Source organism: Odontesthes bonariensis, chromosome 22 (assembly GCF_027942865.1).
Source record: "Odontesthes bonariensis isolate fOdoBon6 chromosome 22, fOdoBon6.hap1, whole genome shotgun sequence".
Taxonomy (NCBI): Eukaryota; Metazoa; Chordata; class Actinopteri; order Atheriniformes; family Atherinopsidae; genus Odontesthes; species Odontesthes bonariensis.
In genome coordinates this window covers 31,699,945-31,721,411 of record NC_134527.1, presented here as the reverse complement: position 1 = coordinate 31,721,411, position 21,467 = coordinate 31,699,945, and the positions used below count along the sequence as shown (strand labels likewise).

General features: G+C 42.4%; 1 protein-coding gene across 1 annotated transcript in view; it reads right to left on the bottom strand.

The window, feature by feature from the left end:
- odf2a (outer dense fiber of sperm tails 2a) overlaps positions 1-21,467 on the bottom strand; it is a 32,458-nt gene that overhangs the window by 5,210 nt on the left and 5,781 nt on the right. The window contains exons 3-16 of the mRNA XM_075455534.1: positions 20,311-20,415; positions 20,033-20,194; positions 19,790-19,929; positions 18,837-18,969; positions 16,821-16,895; positions 7,580-7,651; positions 7,275-7,391; positions 6,953-7,138; positions 6,713-6,822; positions 3,763-3,898; positions 3,406-3,516; positions 3,036-3,299; positions 2,702-2,802; positions 1,398-1,560 (exon numbers count right to left, since the gene is read on the bottom strand). Coding sequence (XP_075311649.1) covers positions 1,398-1,560; positions 2,702-2,802; positions 3,036-3,299; positions 3,406-3,516; positions 3,763-3,898; positions 6,713-6,822; positions 6,953-7,138; positions 7,275-7,391; positions 7,580-7,651; positions 16,821-16,895; positions 18,837-18,969; positions 19,790-19,929; positions 20,033-20,194; positions 20,311-20,415 — 1,875 coding nt within the window. The remainder of the gene's footprint in view (positions 1-1,397; positions 1,561-2,701; positions 2,803-3,035; positions 3,300-3,405; positions 3,517-3,762; positions 3,899-6,712; positions 6,823-6,952; positions 7,139-7,274; positions 7,392-7,579; positions 7,652-16,820; positions 16,896-18,836; positions 18,970-19,789; positions 19,930-20,032; positions 20,195-20,310; positions 20,416-21,467) is intronic.

Sequence of the window (21,467 nt, the reverse complement as noted above, 5' to 3'; positions counted from 1 at the left end):
ACATTTCATATGATTTTGGCAAGACTAACGTGTTTACATGCTATTCAAAAGTTCCGATTTGATTGAAGTAACTAGGGATGCAGCGATACCACTTTTTTTCAAACCGATACGATACCGATGCTTGGATCTGAGTACTTGCCGATACCGAGTATCGATGCAGATACCTCTATCACAAAAAAATGCAATGAATTGGAAGACAGGTTTCGGTCTCACTAGCCTATCCACACTGTTCCTGATTAGCTCGACATCTCCCCTAGCCGACAATCTAAAAAAATACAACAAAACTCACAAGCCACCCTTCTGATCGCGGTCTTCATGCAATAAATTGGTATCGGTTCATGCTATCGGTTAACTTTAACGAGTACGAGTATATTAGAATAGTATCGACCCGATATCCGTTACCAGTATCGGTATCGGTGCATCCCTAGAAGTAACGTAATAATTTGTTTTTTCAAGTGTCATAAAAACATGCTTATTGAGTCACGTAAGTTACGTAAAAAATCAGAAGACAGTCTAAATAAGCAGAGGAACTAATTTATTTAGTAATTTATTATTATTAGTAGTAGTAGTAGTATTTTTATCAGAATTGGTATTGTTATTGTTGTTGCTAATACACAATCATTGTAAATATTTATAATTTTTTTGAGCTACTTGAGTAATTTGAACTTCCCCCATTGGGGATGAATAAAGTATTTTTCTATTCTATTTCTATTTCTATTTCTACTAACAAAGTTCTCCAAAATGTTTCTTTGACCTGTCTTCCAGGGCATTTGGAAAATGGTTTGCTGATGTACCAGATGAAGTAGAACTTAATTAAAGGCAAAGGATGATTTTATCTAACCGGAATCATTTTTTGTCTCTTTACTAACCCTTTTGTGACGCAAATTGATAAAAACAAAACAAACAGATAAAAAACAAAATAGCCATGCGGTGAATATTGACTTTTAGTTCCAGAATCGTGCTTTCCATTCATCTGGCTGCAGTTGAAATTGTGTGTGTCATTTCACCAAATAATATGGCTGTTAATACTTTCAACACAGCCCAACTGTGAACTGCTGCAGTTCCATTAACAGGCAGGCATAGAGGTGGCTCAAGCTGACATATGATCAGGTGTTTAGAAGAATCAGATAAATCATACAATTAAATAAATAACAACATTGTTTCCATCCAGCACCATTTTATTTAACACAGTGCTGCATGTTTGTTAGCTTGTTGAGAAAAATAACTGGGCAAAACGACATGCTGTTCTGAGACTTTGGTTTCCTGCTCAGCATGACCGTTTTGATTTACTGTGTTGTGATTGTATGCATTTTATAACTATGCACATAAATGGTGAAGTGCAGTTTCTCTTGGGATTAAGAGCACTAAATGCTAAATAAATTTAAAAAAAAAGCTACCTGCCGACAAGCATCATCCAGAGCCTTCTCCAGCCTCTGGCTCAGCAAGGAACATTCTCCTGTTTTTTCTTCCAGACAGAGCTGATTGCTATGGATTATCTTTTCCACTTTGGCAACAACTGCAACAAGGTCACTGTTCTGACTGCCAACCACCTCTTGTTTTCTGGTGGATGACAGAACAAAGGATGGTGACAACAATAAGGAATCAGTTAGAATAAAAAGGCAACTCCAACAAATATAAGTATTGAAATGCATGAGTATTGACCCATGGCCAGACCTGGCATTAACATGTGAAGAACCATCTGCTGACCTAACGTGACTACAAGCAAGCAGCAGTGTTTCTACTAAGATGCTTTCTCTCTCTTTTAGTCATGGGAAAAACACATTCTGTAAAAAGCAGTCTCCAATCTCACAGGATTACCATTCACAGGAAAACTTTTATTCATATTCTGCACTGACAATGACCAAAGAAGTCATGAGTGCAGTTCTGAAGCTGTCGATCTGTCCTGATGAGTGTTTGGAACCAAGCCCTGGATATTCAGTCTGCATGGTTATACCAGGTGTCGACAGATGTACTGTCAGATCTACCAGGACACGTGTTAATACCAGGTGTGAGCAGGGCCCACAGAGGCTTTTACGTGGGATACGGTATGCGCTGTACTTTAGTGTTAGACGCAAAGCAGGGCAGAGGGTGAACATGCAAACGACTGCCAAGTTATGTGCCAGCTGCAAGGTGACTGTAAATTTATCCAGGAGGCAGCTAGCTTTCCCAGCTGTAGATTTGGATTCTGACTAAACTGTCAGGGGAAGCCCCGAGCATTACTGATACTGAGGTGAAATTAAGCTCAGACAGTGTAGGTTCATAATATCCTCAGATAATTTAGTTTGGATCAGGATCTTCATCTGTAAAAAAGACCACCAGGGTGGTGCAGTGTTACTAGATGCTATGCTATGCCACTTTGAAACGAGGTTCGGGCTACATAAGCGATCTGAAATGGAACGGTGATCTGAGGCACGTGCAACCTGAAAAAGGTTTTACTACATTGTCTTCAGATGAAACCAGATCAATCAGACAGCTAATCTTTCCTCTCAGAGTACATCCATTCCTGTTCAACAGGCTTTCCTTGTTTCATTGAGAGTGATAGATAAATGCCGTGTAAGTGCTTGTCAAAATAATTAATCAGACTTATCAGGTAAAGAGTGTTTTTACGGAAAGAAGTGTAAGAACTAGGATTAGGTTACAAATGTGCCGTGTGGTCTGGATGGTGCCAGCGTCGGTGTGGTTAGCAGACGAGTTGACAAACCTTTCCAAACGCTGTACTTGCTGCTGAAGGTGTTTGTTCTCCTCTAGTAATACCTTGTTCTTCTGTTTCAAAAGCACCATTTCACAACCCTGGGTCTCCATCTAATACAAACACAAGATTGTGAAAATTATTTGGAGTGGAAATCAAAGTTTTTTTCCACCTTCTGGAGCGATAACTATCTTGCTATAACTATATTTCTCAGTTATCTCATACTCCCGTTCTGGTAAACATGTTCAAAGTACAGCATTTTAAAACAAATTAGATTATATCTAACTTATTTTCAATGCACATTTCGTGATGCTATCTCGAACTTCATACATAAGACTGCTGTGACCTTCAAATAAAGATCAGTCAGGGTTGTATTGAGCTCCATGATGTGCCTCTCCTGGCCATGCTCCCTCTCCTGAATCTCCTGCAGCTGAACCTGGGAGCATTGCAGGGCTTCAGGCAGAGGCTCCAGCTCTGCTAGGTGGCCAAGGAGCTCCCTGCGTACTTCCTCTATCTCCTGCTCCAGCTGCTCCCGGACTGACTGGGCCTCCTGCTCTGTTTGAGCCAGACGAGCACAATACTCATTTGCCTCAGCTCGGGTTCTTCCAACCTGTGTAGAGTTGAGAGCAGGAGCATTATCTGTGTTAATAATACTGTGTCACAATGCAACACTGTCTCTGGAGTCAAAACTGAATGAAGAAGTTGGCTACACATACCTGTTTCTTGGAGCTGTCCAGAAGGCTTTCATATTCTGTTATGGAAGCTTTGACATGCTGAAGCTCTGATTGAGATAAGGCTAGCTTCTCTTCCACCGCAGATGCTGTAGCCTGAGACAAAAGGCAGTATCACCGAATGTGTCATCCCCTTATTAGATTAGCAGGACAGTCCATCGATTTCATTTTAAATGATAATTCAATCAATTCAAAATCCATTAGAATAAAAAATGAAGATATGATGGAGACCACACAAGACGAATGTGTAACAAATATGAAGAAATTCTGATCAGGGCATTCAACAGTAGAGATTCTGACTAAAATCAATCACAGCTTTGTGTGGAATCCTAGCTGTGTCACCTTAAGGGACTGGTTCTCCAGCTTGGCAGCATTGCTCTCTGTGGTCAGTCCATGTAGGTGATCTAGCAGGAGCTCTCTCTCGGATCTGCCTTTATCCTCTGTACTTCGCAGCTGCTCAGTCAGCTCTGATAGATGGCTGTTGTAACATATAATAGAACATGTAACATATTTTCACTCATGAAAAATATCAATCAAATTCTTCCTCGAACTGCACCTCTTTATTGATCTCATGATATTTGGAGTTTGCACAATAGTTGTGATTTGATGGAGAGGTGGAAAGCACTAAATACAAGTGTTCCAGGTCTTTGAATTCAATTAATTTCAATTATATAAATATATATATAAAAATATATATATATATATAATTATAGGTAATCTCAAATGTCATCTTCAATAATACAGTCCAATTCAAGCCAATTAGAGTCCAATTCATTGTAATCATAATCCAATCAAATCCAATTAATTAACTTCTACCCATTCTACTTTTAGAAACTCTGGGAACCTCAAGTAAACCTGCAGTCTGAGAGCAAAGTGCTCTGTTAGGAAAATATCTTACAATGAGATCTTTAAGATATGATGGAGCTCGGTCATTAAGAGCTTTATATGTGAGGAGAAGAATCTTAAATTCTATTCTGAATTTAACAGGGAGCCAATGAAGAGAAGCTAAAACTGGAGAAATATGATCTCTGCTGTTAGTTCTCATCAGAACTCTGGCTGCAGCATTTTGGATCAACTGAAGGCTTTTCAGAGAATATGTGGGACAGCCCAATAATAAAGAATTACAGTAGTCCAATCTTTCAGTAACAAATGCATGTGTGACACCGCAAATGTATGGTCACAATTGTTGAGTTGTTTGAATTATTGTGTATTTTTCTATGGAAAAGGACAGATTTAAACGTGTTTTGTATTTGGGTTTAGTAAGGTGCATTTCCCCAACTCTACCACAAGAGACAGTACCACCAAAAGTGTGCGCTAGTTGTAGTAAGCTGCGCCAGGCTTACGTCCCTCAGACAGAGGACTGCCTGCTGAACGAACACAACTGACGGCTCTTGTCTGTGCATTTCCTGTAAAATACAGGTAACTCATCCTGAGGCCTGTAACACATGGAGCAGTTTTTCTGCATCACTCTGAGACAAGATGTTCCTAATTTTGGCAACATTACGAAGGTGAAAGAAGGCAGTCCTAGAAACCTGTTTTATATGCAAGTCAAATGATAAATTCTGGTCAAAAATAACTCCAAGGTTCCTCACTGTAGAACTAGAAGCCAAGGAAATACCATCTAAAGTAACTATATAGCTAGACAGTTTCTCCCTGAAGCGCTCAGGTCCAAAGATAACGACTTCAGTTTTGTCTGAATTTAGAAGCAGACAGTTCTGAGTCATCCAGGTCTTTATGTCTTTAAGACATGCTTGTAGTCTGACCAACCTATTGGGTTCGTCTGGTTTCATAGATAAGTACAACTGGGTATCATCAGCATAGCAATGGAAATTTATGCCATGCTGTCTAATAATGTTACCTAATGGAAGCATGTATAGTAAAAAGAATCGGTCCAAGCACAGAACCCTGAGGAACTCCATGACTTACTCTGGTGTGTGAGGAAGATTCTTCATTTACAAGAACAAACTGAAATCTATCAGATAAATATGACTTAAACCAGCCTAATGCAGTTCCTTTAATCCCAATAACATGTTCAAGTCTGTGTAATAAGATACTGTGATCGACCGTATCAAATGCAGCACTGAGATCCAACAGGACAAGCACAGACACAAGTCCGCTATCAGAGGCTAAGAGGAGATCATTGGGAACTTTCAGCAGTGCAGTTTCTGTGCTATGATGCACTCTGAATCCTGACTGAAACTCTTCAAACAGATTATTTCTGTGGAAATGATCACAAAGCTGAGCTGCAACTATTTTTTCAAGAACTTTAGACATAAAAGGGAGATTGGATATAGGTCTATAATGAGCCAACACCTCTGAATCAAGAGTAGGTTTTTTAAGTAAAGGTTTAATTACAGCAACTTTAAAAGTCTGAGGTACATATCCTGTCAACAAAGACAGATTGATCAAATCCAATATGGAAGTGTCAATTAATGGGAAAACCTCCTTGAACAGTCTGGTTGGGATTGGGTCTAAAACACAAGTTGATGGTTTAGAAGAGACTATTGCTGTTGTTAGTTCAGAGAGATCAACTGGGCAGAAGCCTTCTTTCCCACAACGGGGAAATTTAGTGATTACAGCAGCGTAATAGAACGTGTAGAATACACTACAGACTTAAAGTAAAATTGCAAGTAATAATAATTTGTGAAATGGAATATTGGCAACATTTGCAATCTGCATGTAATTAATACTCACTGCATCCATCTGCATGTAACTAATACTCACAAGTAACTTCTGTGAATGAGCCAAACATCCTGTATTTCAATTCCAGAATTTTTCTTTCTTTCTGAACACATTTTTAACGTCTGAACATCCAGACAATTGTCCCTTCTAAATTTCTCTGAGGTTTCTTTAACATTTTCTTCCCATTAAGAGGCTTAAGAATGTAAAGGGCCTTGGTAAATGGTGAAATTTTGATATTAGACTATAGAAGTAAAATGGACTAGACTCGTACTTGTGAAATATGCATTATGAGTTGTGGTTTACTTCTTTTAAATTAATTTTCCATTCATATTTATGAGGATAACAGCCACAGTTCAAGAGTTGAAAAGAAAATTCTCGGACTCTAAACAGCAACATCAAGGTTTTTAAGTTTTCTAAACAGGAATACCAAATAATGTGTTGTGTCTGACCACTCAAATATATTTTCATATTCTAAACTGTCACCTGTGCTTTGACTGTATGTCATTGTTCAGCTATCTTTCAGATGTTAATGACTTCTTTCATGTAAACTAAAAAACAGAGCCAAATTTTTCCATCAGCCATGTCTGAACACCTTAAAAGTTGCAGTTACCTATTCAACAGTAACAGTTCCATCTCCAGTTTACTCTTTTCCTTTGCTTCCTCTGCATGACCACTTTTCCAGCTTTCAGCTGCCGACAGGGTATCTGCGAGTTGCTTCTCCTGTTCAGAAAAAAAATTCAGAAGTGCTTCTTTGTCACAATGGATTGTTTTTTCTAGAATCTGTTACACATTTCAGATAAAGAAGTCCCTTGCTACAAGAAAAGTGTGCCAGCTCAATGACATAGTCTACCATTTCCAGAAGCTGAACACTAAGCTGGCATGCAGTGTCCTCACAACACTCAGCTCGCAGTTTCTGGGCTTGGATGGCTCGTTTTAGAGGCTCTCGGTCGGCGCCAACCTGCTGCTTCAGTCTCGTAAGCTGCTCCGTAAGGTACTCCATGATTGCGTTCTGTTGGTTGGCTGCCTGTTTCAGGTTCTAAACCAATTGTATGTACAAAAAAAAAACAAGGTTACAGCTTGGTTTATTCTATTCTCCCTTTGTGTATCACAAGTATCACCACAGTTAGTCTTTAAATTCTTTACTAAAACTAAAAGTAATTTACAATACAAACCTTTATCTCAACAGTAAGGCGGTTGTTTTCACCTTCTTTGCTACGTAACTGTCCTTGCAAATGAGCTCTTGCTGACTCCAGACTCTTGAACAAATCAGATGAGTTCTTGGCATTGTCCTGAATGTTAAAAACCATATAAGTTAGTTAATACAAAGCAAATTTAATTAAATAGTCAGAATTATCTGATGTGTTTTGACCAATATAAGTCGAATATTTAATGCTCAGAGAGATATTAGCAATCTGACAGAGATTTAGTTAGACAGGAAAGCATCGCAAACAGCACCAAGGAGTTGTGCTCACAATACCTTTTCAGTATCTAAAAGTTTGGATAGCTGATTAACCTCTCGTTCTTTTTCTTCAAGTTTCGCCACAAGATGCTAAAGAAAGAAAAACAAGGCAAGCTTTGTTTAGACATCACATTTCCTTCACAGGGAGGGAACATGTTTAACAAGGGTGAATGAAACAATGTAATTCTATAAAAAAATACATGAAAAAGACTTGGTTTGACAGCATGCTAGTGTATCGATTGAAATCCTGATTAGATTGATACACTAGAGGTCTTAAGCCTCGTTTCCACTATGCAGTCCGGTACGGGTCGGTTCAGAACGGTTCTCTTATTTCAGTGTTTCCACTACCACGAAAGCATACCGGTCCCATGGAACCCGTTCCCATGTCTGTAACCCTTCTGCTTGGGGTACCCAGCACAGAGGACCGGTTCCAGGCTCTGCCCTCCCTGTTCTTGGTGAGGAGGCTGTGCAGCGGGAGCTCGATGGCGCTGGGCCAAACCAAAAAGTTTTCCAGCTGATTGAGAGTGGTTTCAACCGGACCGCGAGCCAGTGTGGCATTAAGCTGAAGAAGCTTGGCGGTGGTTCCAAATTATGGATTCTTTGTTATTTGCTGTTATTTGCTATTTACGCTTCGGCACGCACTCCGCCCACCCCTGAGGGTCCCCTTTGTACAGTGGGAACGCAAGCTGACCCCAAAGCGACCCGACCCGTACCGGACTGTTCTGAACCGACCCGTACCGGACTGCATAGTGGAAACGATTGATCAAAAGTGTTGGACAAGAACTCAACTCTTGTTACAGACGAGCAAGGCCCAGAAAATGTTTAGGAGACTGGAATGCTGAATAATATTAGCCAAAGCAACCCCACATGCTTGTAGTGCACCGTTCAGCTTGGCAGACATGGAGAAAAAATGACTGAGGTATTACACTATGGGGACACACTCCTATGAGCTGTCTTCAGAAGCTTCTTTACATTCCACCAGTCCTTACTGGCAGACAGAATGACGTCTGCTCCCCAGAGGAGGGACTTCCTCCTTCCATGAGAGCCTGATGTGACCATCAGTCTAGGCAAACACACCTCTTCCTCTCTCCAGGCAAGAACCGTGGTCTGATAAGATACCTCGCTGATTTCCTCGCTTGGTTTCAGAGAACAAAGCAAAAGCGTTTAAAAATGAGGTTTTAATAAAACCTTACATCCTCCTATTAAGAACTGCATACATGACAAATTAACAGATAATGCATGGATATCACTCACAAGTAACACAGCCATGTGGAACGGGAGCAATTTAACCTCAAACCTGCTGCACTGGTTTAAAAGGTGAGTGCAACAGTGCGTCAAGCATCATTGGTGAATCCCACGGGGCAATCAAGCTCTTTGTTATCGGATGGAGGCCCCTTTCATAAACTGACAGATGAGCCACTGTTTTGTTCACAAAGCCTATATGTCAACCCCATGTAGTGGTTAAATATGCTTTGACAGTAAAGAAAGCCAAGCCTTCTTCCAACAGCTCTAGTAGAGGCTATGGAGAGCCGAGAGATGCATTCTGAACTCCACTTAGTCTAGAGACAGGCCTATGAATGTGATGATTTGAGTTAGGATCCAAACACTTTTCCCAGTTTATTGCAAAACCCAGTACAGTGGGATGTGATACGAGCACCAAGGTGTGTGCCTGAAGCTGTTGGAGAGACTGCTGCAAGAAGCCAGTCGATTATGTAGCTGCATTTTGAAACCTTTTTCACAATCATACTTGGTGTAATAAGGAAGAAATAATTAGGCTTTATGTATGTCGCCAAGCGCATTCCACCCTCTCTCAGGCGTGCAATGGCTGCATTGGTGCATTTCATAAACACCCGTGGACAGATATTCGTACATTTGTCCCCGAAAGGCAAATGTGAGATATTTCCTGTGAGGGGGGCAGACAGGGATGTGACAATAAGCATTCTTTGGGTCTATGAAAATAAATCAGTCTCCTAAATGCACCAACCTTATTAGAGTTGCATGTGTTATTATTCTGAATGGGTACTCCCTTAAGCATCTGTTCAGAGGGTGCAGATCTATAATTGGCTGTAACCCCATGTCCTTCTTTGGGACTAGAAAATATCTTGAGTAAAAACCGCTCTTGCAATGCTCTGGCTGTGGGAACTTAGCTGCAGCTTCTCGTACAAACGAAGCAGTACTTCTCGGTGTCTTTTTAGGTTTTTTACTGATCCAAATAAAAGACTATTACAGGACAAATAAAATAACGACAAACAGTCAACTCGAGATATACGTTGATTTTTCCTCACTGCTATTTCTCGTTCTAAATTCGAACCTTCACCTGTTCTCAACTGACATACAAACAAAGAAACACCCCCTTGTAGTCCAAACATGCAACACCACATACAGGAACTAATCAATCAGGTCTAGAAACAACCGTTCTTTAAATACTATCCACACAATATCTAAACTAAATCTGAATGTGAACAATAATGATTAAAGATACAACATCCTCCCCCCCATGAAGACAGTTCATATCATCTCTAGGTCATGTCATTTCATGTCAGCTCTAGGGGGTACAGCAGTTGAACTGGTCTTCTTAATATTGTCCCATCTGATGTGCGTACAGCACAAGATCTCACAAGACCATCTCTTCCTGGAAAGAGTTCCCTGATGATCCCAGTCTTCCAAATCTGGCGCGGTGTCCTGTCCTCTCCAATGAGCACCAGATCACCCTCCTTGAGAAGGGTAGAATGTGAGTTCTTACTGGTATGGGCAGATCTTAGCTCCAGTAAGTACTCCCTTTTCCACCGGGTCCAGAAGTCGTTGAGAAGGCGCTGGCGATATTTCCATCTCCGTGTTAGCTCCTCTCTACTGGAACGGGGGTTGTGACTGGCAGCATGAAAAGGCTTGGGTGGCAAGGAGCAGAGTCTCCTTCCAATCAGAAAGTGAGCTGGGGTGAGGGGCTGAGGCTCTTCAGGTTCATTATAGACAAAGGTGAGTGGCCGTGAGTTTATTGTTGCTTCTGCTTCTGCCAATAGAGATGTCATCTCCTCAAAGCTCAGTGAAGCCCTTCCCATCACTTTCCTCAAACATGTCTTAACTGATCTAACCAGTCTTTCCCAAACCCCCCCCCACCAGGCGGCTCGTTCTGCAATATATTTCCATGTGATTCCCTTTTCAGTGAAATACCTTAAGAGCTCAGGCTCCTTGATGGCCGTCCAGAGTTCTCTGAGGTCTTGATCAGCTCGTTTGAAGGTTCGGGCATTATCTGAATACACAATCTTACAGAGGCCTCGCCTGGATATGAATCTCTTGAACGCCAGGAGGAACGTCTCTGTCGACATGTCGGACACCAGCTCCAGGTGGACTGCACGTGTCACAGCACAGGTGAAAAGTGTTATATATGCCTTTTCCACTTTGTCTTTTTTAGTCTTGACATACAGAGGGCCTGCAAAGTCCACCCCAACAGTCTCAAATGGAGGTGATTCTGTAATCCGATCTGTTGGCAGGGGTGCTGTTGTCTGCTGCATTGCCTTTACTCTGAATCTTTTACAAGTAGTGCAGGCTGTAATTATTGTCTTTGTCATTTGTCTGGCTCGTGGAATCCAATATTTGTCTCTTAGTTGCATTAAAGTATCTCTCATACCTGAATGCATCACTTGGTCATGACAGCGCCTGATCAACATTTCAGAGAGTCTGTGGTCTGAAGGCAGGATGTATGGATGCCGCTCACCGAAACTCATGTCTGAGTGTTGCAGTCTTCCTCCCAGACAGATCAAACCGTGCTTGTCTAGAAACGGCTTCAGGTCTCTAATTCTCGAGCCTCTGTGAATGTCTTTTTCTGCTCTTAATTCACATTTCTCCCTCTGGAAACCTTGATTTTGTGCTTCCAGAATCCAGTATCTTTCAGCTTCAGCCAACTCCTCGGCTGTCAGCTCTCCTTGCTTCCTCTCACTTGAACGTAAGTTGTGTGTGAATCTTTTAATCCATGCTGTGACTCTGAGAACTGTTTTTAACTTGCTGTAGTTTTTCAGCTTTAACAGTGGATCTGTTGATGTTGGTTCCATGCTGTTGAGCTGGACTGTGACATGACTTGGTCTAAGCTCAGTCTTTACCTCCTCTTCATAGAGCCCTTCGTCAGGAAACTCTTGCTGCACTGCTGAACTCAGAAACTGTGGCCCTGACCACCAAAGCTCCTCTTCCTTCAGCCTTGTGACTGACTGGCCCCTTGTAGTGAGATCAGCTGGGTTGAGTTTTCCACTACAGTGGGACCAGGTTTCTGGTGTGGTCAGGGACTGAATTAACATCACTCTGTTGGCAACAAACTGTTTCCATCTGTGTGGTGAGCTGGAAATCCAGTGAATCACAATCATGGAGTCTGTCCACATTCAGATTTGGTTCGGCTGCATATCCAATGCTTGAAGCAGATTGTTTGCCATTCTTGCAGCAATCAGAGCCCCCATTAGTTCCAGGCGTGGCAGTGTGAGTTTCTTAATGGGTGCAACTCTGGACTTGGACATGACCAGTCTAGTCATGGACTCTCCCTCAGCTGTCTTTCCTTGGAGATATGCTGCTGCACCATATGCCTTTTCACTTGCATCACTGAAAACATGAAGAACTTGATTGTTTTGCAGTGTCTCAGTTCCATACCACCTGGGAATGACAATGTGATGGAGCTGAAGTAGTTCCATACACCACTGCTGCCAACCTTGTGAAAGATCATCTGGCAGCTTCTCGTCCCAGCTGATGCCTCTTTGCCACATGTCCTGGAAGAGACATTTCACTCTTATCGTGAATGGTGTCAGAAAGCCCATAGGGTCGAATAATTTAGCTGAAGAGCGCAGGACACTCCTCTTTGTGTTCTCCTTGTCCTTAAAAATATCCATAAGGTGCTTCAGGTTAAAAACAAAGTCATCAGTTTCTGGCCTCCACACAAGGCCTAGCACCTTTAACACACAGCCGCTTGTATCAGGATCCATGGCGAAGTCAAAGTCACTTTGCTGCCACTTGGCCTTCAGTTCAGGGGAATTTGTAGTCCACTTACAGAGGTTCATGCTTGCGTCAGACATTATTTTCTTTGCACTTGTTGTCAATGCGTAAGCCTCTTCAACACTGCTTGAGCTGGCAATAAAGTCATCAACATACAGAGAGTCTTTCAGAGTGTTAATGACCTGTGTGTGACTTGTTTGGTATTTTTCTAGGTGATTTCTGATTGTGGCTGCCAGCAAAAATGGACTTGATGAGACACCAAACACCACACGAGTCATTCTCAGCACACGCAGGTTTGTGTTCTTAGCATCAGGGCAACCAGTGAGCCACAGAAACCTCAACACATCTCTGTCCTTTTCTGCGATTGATATCTGTAGGAACGCCTTTGTGATATCTGCCATGAATGCAATGGGGTGCAACCTGAACCTGACAAGGACGTTGAGTAGGTCTGGGTTCAGATTTGGTCCAGTTAGCAGACAGTCATTAAGAGATGGACAGCCGTTCTCATGTGCAGAAGCATCAAAAACGACCCTCAGCTTGGTTGTTGCTTTGTCCTCCCTTATCACAGCATGGTGAGGTAAGTAGTATTTGACATTGTTTTCTGTGACCTTGTTGTCTGGGACGTCTTCACATATTCCTTGTTGAAGATAATCATCTATTACATCCTTGTATCTCTTGAACAGTGTTACATCAGCTTTCAGTTTTCTTTTCAGACCTTCAAATCTTTTTTGGGAAACTCTCAGGTTGTCTGGAAGCTCTGTTCTATCTTCATGCCATGGCAACTTAACCTCATATTGCCCTTCTTTGTAGCTGACTGACCTTTTTGAAGTGTTCTTGGGCCTCAGTGTCCGCTGCCCGTTCTTCACCCTTACAGGAGATGCCCAGAGACTCTATTTCCCAGAATGCACGCAGCTGGTTTGAAACCTGCATGATCTCTTCAGTGCAGATCTTCATGCATGAAGTCTCACTCATGCTTAACATGGACACTGGGCCTTGTACTGTCCAGCCAAACATTGTCTCTATGGCAACTAAGGGGTCTGACAGTCTTTCAACTCTACCAGAAACCAATCTTCCAGTAGACATCAGCACCTATCAATACAGAAAGTTCCAGCTCCTGGTCAGTGCTGCCAGAGACATCTGCTGATGTCAGTCCTCTTCTTTCTAACTGTTGCTGAATTTGCTCTCCTGGAACCTGCATGATGGCAGAACTAACATGTGGTGTTTCAACAGCCTCAATCTCAAGGGTTTTCTCTTTGTCACAGATGTTTTTCAGAATTAATTTCACATTTCGTTCCGTTGCTACTGGGGTGTCACTGCCAAAAGTGTGGAGCTTTAAAGTCTCTTTTCTCACAACCGGTAATCCTAATGCCCTTGCCTGCTTCTCCAGGATAAAGCTCCGTTGACTTCCTCCATCCATCAGACAACGTACCTTCTTCTTCCCCCTTGTTCCCTCTGCCAATGCTGTTACTGTTTGCAGGAGAACCGTTTTCTGCTTGGCTGTGCTTGTCTTAACTGTGTGTGGGGTCACAGATGAGATGACAGCATCAGTTGTTTCTTGAGCGCTGCTCTGCATTTCACTGGTTTCGCCTTTGTCACACATTGTGGGGTGGTGTCTCCGTCCACACACACTACATGACACTCCCTTGGATTTGCAGAATTTGGCCATGTGTCACTGTCCTAAGCATATGAAACACCGTCCCATTTTCTTCAATTTTTCTTTTCGCAGGTCAAGTGTGTTGTCTGTACACAGTTCAGATTTATGACTTGTGCTGTCACAGAATATACATCCTGGCGGGAACTGTGAGCTGCTGGTGTAGAGCATGGCAGCTGATGGCAGACTTGGCTTTCTGAACCTTCCGCTTGCTGAATCAGGTTTGTATCTGTGCTGGTTAGGGGACTGTGATTCCTTGTTGTGACTTCCTGCTTTTGTCAGGTGCATGGCACGCTCTCTGCTTTCAATTTCCTGCTGTAGAAAAACAATGAGCTCTAGAACCTTCAGTTCATGGTCTGAACCTATTTCACGTGTGTAAGCAAGAGCAAGGTCATCTGGGATCATCTGCAGTAATATGGGGCACAACAATCCTCCATATGTGTCTGACACTACTCCCATTGCCTCTAAGCCTCTGATCTGGATTTCACATTCATCATAAAGTCTTCTGAGAGCACCAATGTCTGTGGATCTTTTAACTGGGGTCAAGCTCAACAGTTTAGACATGTGTGCACTCACAATCAGGTCCTTTCTTCCAAATCTCTCCTTGAGCATGTTTATGGCGGCGTCATAATTGCTCTCTGTTATCTTTAATCCCGCGATGGCTCTGGCTGCTGGACCCACCAAATAGGACTTCAGGTAAGTAAGCTTCTCAGTTTTCCTTAGCTCAATATTATCATGGATAGCTGTCTGAAACTGGTCCCAGAATTCTTGCCACATCGATATATCTCCGTCATATTTGTTTATGTACAACTTGGGCAACTTTACCGATGGTCTGCTGGTCATTCTGCTCGAGGGGGCGCTCACGTCGCTCAGCCGCGGCGACATCTGTTCGCCCGCGGCGGCTCCCTCTCTTTCAATCAGTCTGGTAGCTCGAGCCTTCCAGAGGATTAGGTTGTCCTGGTAATCCACCGTCTTTACGATGTCCGCCTCCAGTTCATCCATCGGTATCTCCTCTTCGATCTCTTTTTCCATCTCCAGGAGATTCGCTTCCTTCACCGATAACATGGACAGCAGCTCTCGTACGCGGTCACAACTCACATCGTCCTTTGATGTCTCCTCTTCAATAACCCGCAGCAATTTTGTCGTTGAGGTTCTTACAACTCCTCGCCTTTGTTTTAGTCTCTGTAGCCGCTCTATATTGTCCCGGTTCCTGCCGTTGGTCAGTTAGTTGCAGCTATCGGCTAACGGTTCCTTTCTTCAGTCGTTAAGTCTCCCGTATCCCGGGTTTCGGCACCAAAATGTGGGAACTTAGCTGCAGCTTCTCGTACAAACGAAGCAGTACTTCTCGGTGTCTTTTTAGGTTTTTTACTGATCCAAATAAAAGACTATTACAGGACAAATAAAATAACGACAAACAGTCAACTCGAGATATACGTTGATTTTTCCTCACTGCTATTTCTCGTTCTAAATTCGAACCTTCACCTGTTCTCAACTGACATACAAACAAAGAAACGCCCCCTTGTAGTCCAAACATGCAACACCACATACAGGAACTAATCAATCAGGTCTAGAAACAACCGTTCTTTAAATACTATCCATACAATATCTAAACTAAATCTGAATGTGAACAATAATGATTAAAGATACAACACTGGCAGTACCGACTGAATGGCTCCCTTGATTTGCAGCGTGAGAATTTCCTCCACCATCATACAAGACTTTTCTCCCTGGGCCTGCGATTGCAATATCCCGTTTAAATAGGGATAAATGGATGCAAATTGGACTCTGTAACCCTTGTCTATAGCCCTCGGTCAGGAGCCTGGTTGCATGCTTGGGTAAAACTTTAGCAAGTTTTAAGTTAGGGAGGAGAGAAACTGTGATTTTTTGGTACTTGTGTGCTTTTGGGACTGTGGCTCCAGAGAGCTCTCTGCTGGTCCAATCTTCCTCCTCTTGACGTTGCCGTGGGCTGTGAATGCCAATGCAGCAGGATTTTGGGGGGATTGGAATGTGCCCTCATGAACTTGTACAGGAACAGAATGTTTCTTGGAGGGAAAGGAGCAGCTGTCTGACTGATCCTGTTCTCCCTCCCCGGTGATGACGCCCTAGGTAGCACATCTCTTGGCTTGGGGATGGCTTGGTTTCCTGGTGGCACATTGGAGGCAAAACATTTCTTTGCCTACACACCTTTGAGCTCCGTGACCACCGCCACTTGACTGCAGCGGAGATTGACGTTTGGGAATGTGGTAGGCTGGGCGAGCCCCAACTTGGGTAAATGTGTGACGGGGTGCAGTGGGGGAGGAGGTGGCACCTTCCTGGGCACAGTCGGAGTGCTTCATCTTGCCTCCTCTTCTTCTTGCAGCATTCCTGCATTCCACCGGCTCTCGCTTGAGCGACCATCAGGGCCATGGCTCTCCCAGAGAATGAAAAAACACACATTCAAGTGGAGAGCATGCATACTCCACAAAGAAAGTCCCCAACCGAGAACCAGGAATCTTCTCGCTGTGAGGCAACACTGTTAACCAAAACACCATGCATCCAGTGGATTGGGAAAATGTGCAGAGAAGTAATTATATGGACATAGACACTGTGTAAACAGTATGCAGAAAACTATATAAAAGTACATTTTTCTATTAAACTCACAGCATTTTCTGATTCTGTGCCTGCCAGCCTCTTGTTTAATGTAGTTTTCTGCTCTGACAGTCGGCTCGTGTCCATCTGCAAAACATATATTACACACAAAAAATCCAGAGTTACTTTCATCATGAAAAAACACTAGTGTGTGTTCACAACAAAACTAGACAACGTTTATGCTTAGATGCACACTCATATTAGGACAACTGACCTTATTCTATATAAGAAAATAATCTTATAGCTTCGCGGATAGGGCATTTAATCTAAATTTCTTTTTACATGTTACTGAGGAAAGTCTGATAAATAAACATTCCCACATTACATACCCCTTTGCCACTGCATAGTTTGTGGTCAACCAAAGCCTTTAACATATCTTTATCACTCAAAATATGAAACATTACTCAGGTTTCTCTTCACTAAGGGTGACTGCAGCTCAGGTCAGGACTGCAGTCATCTGTCATTCGTACGGTCAGTATTTCTGGTAGTATGTTTTTTTTTGAGTAGCCAGATAACCTGACTGATGCTACATGACCTTTGAAGGGTCACCATTGTGATATATGGCCCCAGTAGGTTCATAGGAAACCATTTGATGTGTCTCCAAAGCACCAGTTTGCCTGGACTTTTCCTATGGAAATCATATGGTGAAAACAACACCTAAAGACAGATGTGTCGTTTATACCTGAGGGTATAAATTGGACCTGTTTTTTTTGTTCAAGGTCTTATATCAGACACATGTGAGTTGTATGATCCTGTGTACACAGTATTTAAGAATATTTTCCACTAAAGACTCTCATTGATTCCAGCCTCATCTATTTTGACTCTCATAACAGAATGACCCTCCTAACAAGTTCGATCCTCTGATTTCCTGCATCCCATGTGGAAGTGGCCTTGGGCAAGACACTGAACCCCATATTTTTCTTCTGTGAATGCGTGTGACAAATTTTGTAGCCTAAAACACTGCAGAGATTAAAAAGCGCTGAATGAATGTGTATGTTAATGTGGCTTTTGTAGTGTAAAAGCGTTTTCAGCAGTCAACTAGACTCGAAAAGCCCTATATAAATAAAGTCCATTTCAGCACTCTGGAAAAGTTCTCTGAAGAGCTGTTTCGAAGTTTGGCAGAAAGTGATACGACAGACCTACATAAGACCTACCTTCCTCGTGCTGGAGTAGGAGATGGAATGAAGGCAAAGTCAGCAAATTCAGACTGAAGAGTTGTGTGCCTAAGAAGGTGGTCAGGAGCACCACAGGAAATTTAACTCTGTTGGTTTCTCTTTGAATTGCCTTGTGTACGAATTGTGCTCTACGAATAAAATTGCCTTGCCTTCTCTGTACACCTTAGACTTCCACTATAACTCAGTCTTGTCATCTTCAGAAATACTCAGTTGTGGGTGTGTTATAAGCCTCTTTCACACATTGGCTGCACCTTATCGGCACTAAAAAGCCATCTTTGTTAACCCACTGCAATTCAAAATTCACACATACCAAACAAGCAGAGTGACGAAAACATTGTTTCTTAGAGTTCCACGATGCCAGCTTGATGTAAATAGGCACATGAGGCAGGATCATTTCGCATCTGTTACTACTCGCCGATGACTGCTCAGAGCCATATCAGTGGCGGAACAACTCTGTGTCCCTGGTCCACCTATGTACCTTCACACATTATACAATACAAAACAAAGGCACAGTCTCGGCGTGAAAAGCCATATGTGAAATATGCTGGTGATGGACGAGAGGCTGAGCACAGGGAAATACTCAACCACTCTGTGGCATGGTATGGGACCAATGACCTCATCTTGAAAGTAAACGAGACAAAGGAGATTATTGTGGATTTAGGAGGACGAACAATTTTTATCCTGGGGAAGTAGGTCAAGACAATAGCTTCTTCTGATTGGCCAAGACCTAAGATGCAGTGTGTGGGAGCTTCTTCAATAGAAAATAAACTGAGGGACAAACTGGCATGCAGTGTGTTATTTCTTCTGAAGCAGACTGAATCTTACAGGACAAAGACAACAGATTAGTACTTACACTTCTACCAGTAGTGCAAAGTTTGGAAACAGATTCTTGGACAGCTGAGAATTGGTAAGCAGCTACGGCTTTGTCAACCTCAGGTTCCATCAGTGTCCTCAGCAGAGCATCATTTTGCTGTTGCAAACTTTCCCTGTATAATATGTAAAGACAAGAAATAAACAAAAATGTCTTTGAAAATACAAATGTTACAATCTAACCAGGTTAGATACAATGGCTCTCATTTAGTTTTCCTTTTTCTTTATTTTAGGGGGGTATTGTGGAAGTTCTAGAAAGATAATACATAAGAAAAAATGTTTTCAGTGAGTCTTTGTAGCGTGGATGGTTGTGTGTCTCGTTTGTCTCAGTGTGGCCCTCTGATGGACTGGCAACCTATCCAGGATGTACCTTGCCTCTCGCCCAATGACATTTGGGATAGGATCCAGCCCCCCTGTGACCCTGAGTTGGATTAAGCGGTTATAGAAAATGGATGGATGGAAGGATGTATAGACTCTTTGTTAAAAATGTGAACATATGAGAAGTGGGACACTTAAGAGTTTCGGAGCTGTAACTTGCAATGTTTTCCTAGTAAAACTTGGGAAAAAAAAACACAGAAGGAATAAAGGTTCACTGCTAAATATATACTTTCTTAGACAATGAAATCCGGTTCAAGTAACGAAGATTTACTTTGCTCCAAATAAAACAGGAGTAGAAAAATGTATTAAATTCTGTCAGACAGACGACCTGTCAGACAGAAAACACACAAGGAAATATGGTTCCAGAAAGCTTGACTCAATTATATATAATTATTTAATAAAACAAAAAAGTCAAATAAAAATGAAAATTGGCCATTTTCTTTAACAGTATCTGCAGTTTTAAATCCCACTTCTTCCCCTGGCTAAATGTTGGTGCTCAACTGAACTAAATAGAATCAAATGATGAAATTGTGTGAAACTATTTGGTATCATATTCACTTTTTGCAGTCGGTCCCCCCAAGGATCTTTTCCACGGATTGGCGTAATAGTGTATTCTCCCTCTCTTTCTCCTCCAGGTCCTTTGTCAAAAAAGCCAGCTCATCTTCCTGTTCAACAATGACTCGCTGGGAGACACTCAGCTGTTCGGAAGAGTGATCAGACTCTTGTCATATGTAATGGAGACCCCCCCAATCAGTAAAACAGACTACATCTCTCCATAGTGAAAACAGCCAATTAAAATACCTCATTTTTCAGGGAGCTAACTTCAGTCGGTGTCTTATTATTCCTTCTCTCATAGTGACTTATTTGTCCTTCCCCATCCTCTGATGTGAGATCAGTCAGTCGCATCACAGATTGGCAGTGTCCAGGTTCTGGTTCTGTAATCTCAAGGCAGTATGTTGGCCCCTTGGAACAAAATAAAGTCTGATTAACAGTCCAGCTATTTCACAGAGCTGCAAAATAAGTCTTTTAAAATCTTGATGGATAAAACCTAAGTGAAGTTATCCTAAATAATGTGTTACCTTCCATTTGTATGAAGCTTCCCTTGTGGAGGCCTTTCCTGATGGGATCCAAGGCACACGTGATTTGACCTTAGCAGTGGGACAACGGTTGACCTTTGTCTTCCCCTTTAAAAAAAAGTGTGTGTACAGGCATAACATTCCAGCCTGTGCGCACTTTCTATGCTGTAAAATATTATACTGTACGAGAATTCATGTGCATTCAAGGTAAACGCAAGAAACTTCTGCTAAAGAAAAAAATGGACCAGACTCAGTGAATAATTCCCTATAATCCCTATATAGATCGATGAGCAGTGCTGACCAACATGTCATTGGGGTCATCAGGTGGGAACCTCCTTTCATCAGTGTTTCGTCTAGTTGGGCCCACGACACCTCCAGGAGGCCAGACAGTGATCACTGGCGTCCCAGAGTCACTCCCCTAATGCCAGCCATCACTGCTCCTCACACCACAACAACCATCTTTTTTTCCACAACCACAAGCTACCCCAGCCTCTCACCAACTGCACCCCAGTCATAGCGCTGGACTTTATCCGACTTACTCGATTGACTTCTTAATACATTTTTTTTTTTTTTTTTTTTTTTTTTTGGGCTTTTTATGCCTTTATTATAGGACAGTGAAGAGAGACAGGAAGCAAGGGGCAGAGAGAGGGAAATTACACGGAGCAAAGGGCCGTCCGATGCGGGATTCGAACCGGGGCCAGCTGCACGAGGACTATAACCTCTGTACATGGAGCGTCTGCTGTACCCACTACGCCACAGACCGCCCCATTGACTTCTTAAAAAGTACTGATGGCCACACTGCCCTTCCTTTACCACACATCTCTTTTTTCCTGATTAATTTTAAGGCTTCTCACTGACGTTACTGCCAGCCATAAGGACAAACCTGGAGCTTATTTCCCTGTAGCCTACCACTTTTATTTTCTCCAGCTACGCTCTCTTTGCTCTGAGAACTATTCTGCCCAGTTCTATCCCTAGAGAACAGGTCCATGCCCCTATCCTTCACTGAGTTACATCTCCACCTCATAGTCATGTTCGTTCCAGTGTCAGTTGCCATGTAGTCTGCCTGTGAGTCATCTTCCGCCCCTACTCTCACTGACCCTAGGGGTATTCTCCTTAATTTGCTTGCAAAGGGAGCGATTGATAAAAAGTGATTAGAATGC